The sequence below is a fragment of the Montipora foliosa genome, chromosome 2, assembly GCF_036669935.1.
Source record: "Montipora foliosa isolate CH-2021 chromosome 2, ASM3666993v2, whole genome shotgun sequence".
Lineage (NCBI taxonomy): Eukaryota > Metazoa > Cnidaria > Anthozoa > Scleractinia > Acroporidae > Montipora > Montipora foliosa.
In genome coordinates, this window is record NC_090870.1 from 2,984,977 (window position 1) to 2,987,476 (window position 2,500).

Consider the following 2,500-nt stretch of genomic DNA (forward strand, 5'->3'; position numbering starts at 1 on the left):
CCTGGGCATCCCATAATAGCTATTCGAAACAATAGAAATCAAAATGGCCGCCGTATCTGTAAAAAGGTCTATTAGTCAATGTATGTATCTCTCAGTTTTGTATTAGAATTGAGGAAGAGCTTGTTGACGTGAGGTTGAGCCGAAAAATGAGAGGGGTGAAGGATGAAATGGTCTTTCATTAATTTATTTTTTGTCTTACCAACGTGACGCTGCTGGAAATTATAATCACCAGTATCAACCAATCAAAGTAGCGATGCTCAACAAACTTCTTGATGTTGTGACGCATGCTCCTCCATTTTCGATATCCACGGGATTCTTTCCAGGTTGCAATGCAACTACACGTGCAGAATTTCATCCAGCAAGGACAACATTCCTGAACCTCACTCATTGCTGGATCCCCAACAGTGGGTGCATCAGAAGGGTACGACCGTACGCTCCTCCGTGGGCTTGGGGATGGTGCAGATGTACGAGCCAAGTTAAGAACGGTGCTGGATGCATTAGAATCCTTATTTGCTGCTTCAATGGCGATGGACAGCTAAATAAATGACATTAAAAAACAGGTAAATGAACCACGTTCAATTCATACAATGCCATGTGTTTTCCTTTAGCGTTGGTTTCAAGTCGCAGACTTTTACATAGGTAAGACTAAACGACGTTTGCATAACCGCGAAAACGATCATTTTAATAGGAGCTGTCGATGGAAACATTAGAACCTCTGCTATTGCTGGTCACGCAAACTGTTATCAGCATCCCGAGCAACATAACTAAATCAGTATTATACTGCAGAGAACGACCCACTAGACTGGCCAATCGTTGGGCGCAATTTATCTGAGAGATCATGAAAGAATGTAGCATGGACTTTACTTGTCCTTTCCAAGTCTGTTCAGCCAAAAACATCAAGCCGCGAGTCTAAACTTAAGATGAAAACATTTTCATACTTACTCTTTTCATAGTGGCTCTGTTTAATTTCCCTTTCTTTTGAAATGCAGTCACTGCATTCAACAATGCCGTAGATCCAGGTAGAACATCTAATGGAAATGACAGCAAGAACATTCTAACAGTTCGAGGAGAATTTCATAGTGCAATTTACCGTGGACAGCTACAGAGACAGTGTTTAGCCTCAGTCTTTTAGTCTTTTAATGAGCAGCAAGATCATGCATTCTCGGACTACTTGCAAGCAAGCACGGGTGCTACAGTATAATGCATCAATCAATTCCAGCGGTGCCCATCCCTCCCCCCTCCCCCCGGGCAAAAGCGGGGCATTTGCTCAAGTTGTCGGTCCCGGGGGTGGGGCATTCGCAATTTTATCGCGGCCCAGGGGATGAGCATTAGCCTACCCCGGGGCGACCCCCGGGCATTTGACACACGTGTTTTCGAATTAACATGCATGGAAGAGATAATCGGAGAAGACGAGGCCTTCGTTAAAGACTGGCTTGTCCGTCACGGACTCGAAAAACTTGTGGATGTTTTTAAAGATATCTTCATTTATACTTGTAAGCATATGAATATATAAAAGCGACAAGGTGAACAAATATCACAAAACAATCACTGACGTAAAGATTGCGTAAACACGACTACTTCGCATTTCGCATTCAAAACTAGCCTAGCAATTTTTAAATTCATGAAAGTGGAGTTAAAATACAGAAGGTTTGCGAATTCAAATGATGCGATCTTCAAGGCAAATCTTGCGAGCTTAAAATGCGATTCATCATCATTTAAAATGTCTTGATTCTTCAAGGCGACGATCCCGGGGACGTGGCATTTGCCCTCTTTCTTCGTCCCCACCCCGGGGCATTTAGACAGCTTATGTGTCCCCACCCGGGGAATTTGCCCATTTTTTTAAAAAAAAAGCTAATGCCCGGGGGTTAGCGCGGGGGGGGGGGGGGGGGGGGATGGGCACTGCTGGAATTGACAGATGCATAATGGAGAGTGTATACTACAGGTTGCAGGTCATTGTTACACCACACAACCCAAACCTTTACTAATGCTAACATCAGGTAATGTTTAAGCCTAAGGTTAGCATTTTGTAAAGGTTTTGGTTGTTTCAGTTAGGGTAAAACAATGACCTGCCACCTGCAACCTGCACTTCACAACCTCCGGCTGTATATTAAATGCAGATAAATGGAACTTCTGAGAGCTGAGAGCGTGATTCTAAACAAACCATGCATGTTTATTTGAAGATCGTTGTTGAAAGAAGTTCGGGGAAATATGAAAGTACATGAAAAAGGACATACATAGCTAACAATAATAAACGATATCTAACTAAAGAAAACGTATTTTTGGAATTATTTGCCATGTTTTTCAAGGAGCGCGATTTAAAGAAAATGTAGCATAATTTGGCCAAAAAACGAGCTGTGCTACGAGCATAAACTATAAAAGCCTACCCTCTTGTACTCTGGTATTGCACCAAAACAGTAAGAAATTGTTCAACTCTTTAATTCTTCCGTTTCAGTCTAATTGGTGACCCATTAGTCGTTGTGCTTTCTGTCTGCCAGACAGA

General features: G+C 42.5%; 1 protein-coding gene across 2 annotated transcripts in view; it reads right to left on the minus strand.

Annotated features, from left to right (window-relative positions):
* Nucleotides 1-2,500, minus strand: part of LOC137992064 (sodium channel protein 1 brain-like) — a 42,233-nt gene that overhangs the window by 18,387 nt on the left and 21,346 nt on the right. For both annotated transcript variants that reach the window (XM_068837148.1, XM_068837149.1), the window contains exons 15-16: nucleotides 943-1,028; nucleotides 200-535 (exon numbers count right to left, since the gene is read on the minus strand). In XM_068837148.1, coding sequence (XP_068693249.1) covers nucleotides 200-535; nucleotides 943-1,028 — 422 coding nt within the window. The remainder of the gene's footprint in view (nucleotides 1-199; nucleotides 536-942; nucleotides 1,029-2,500) is intronic.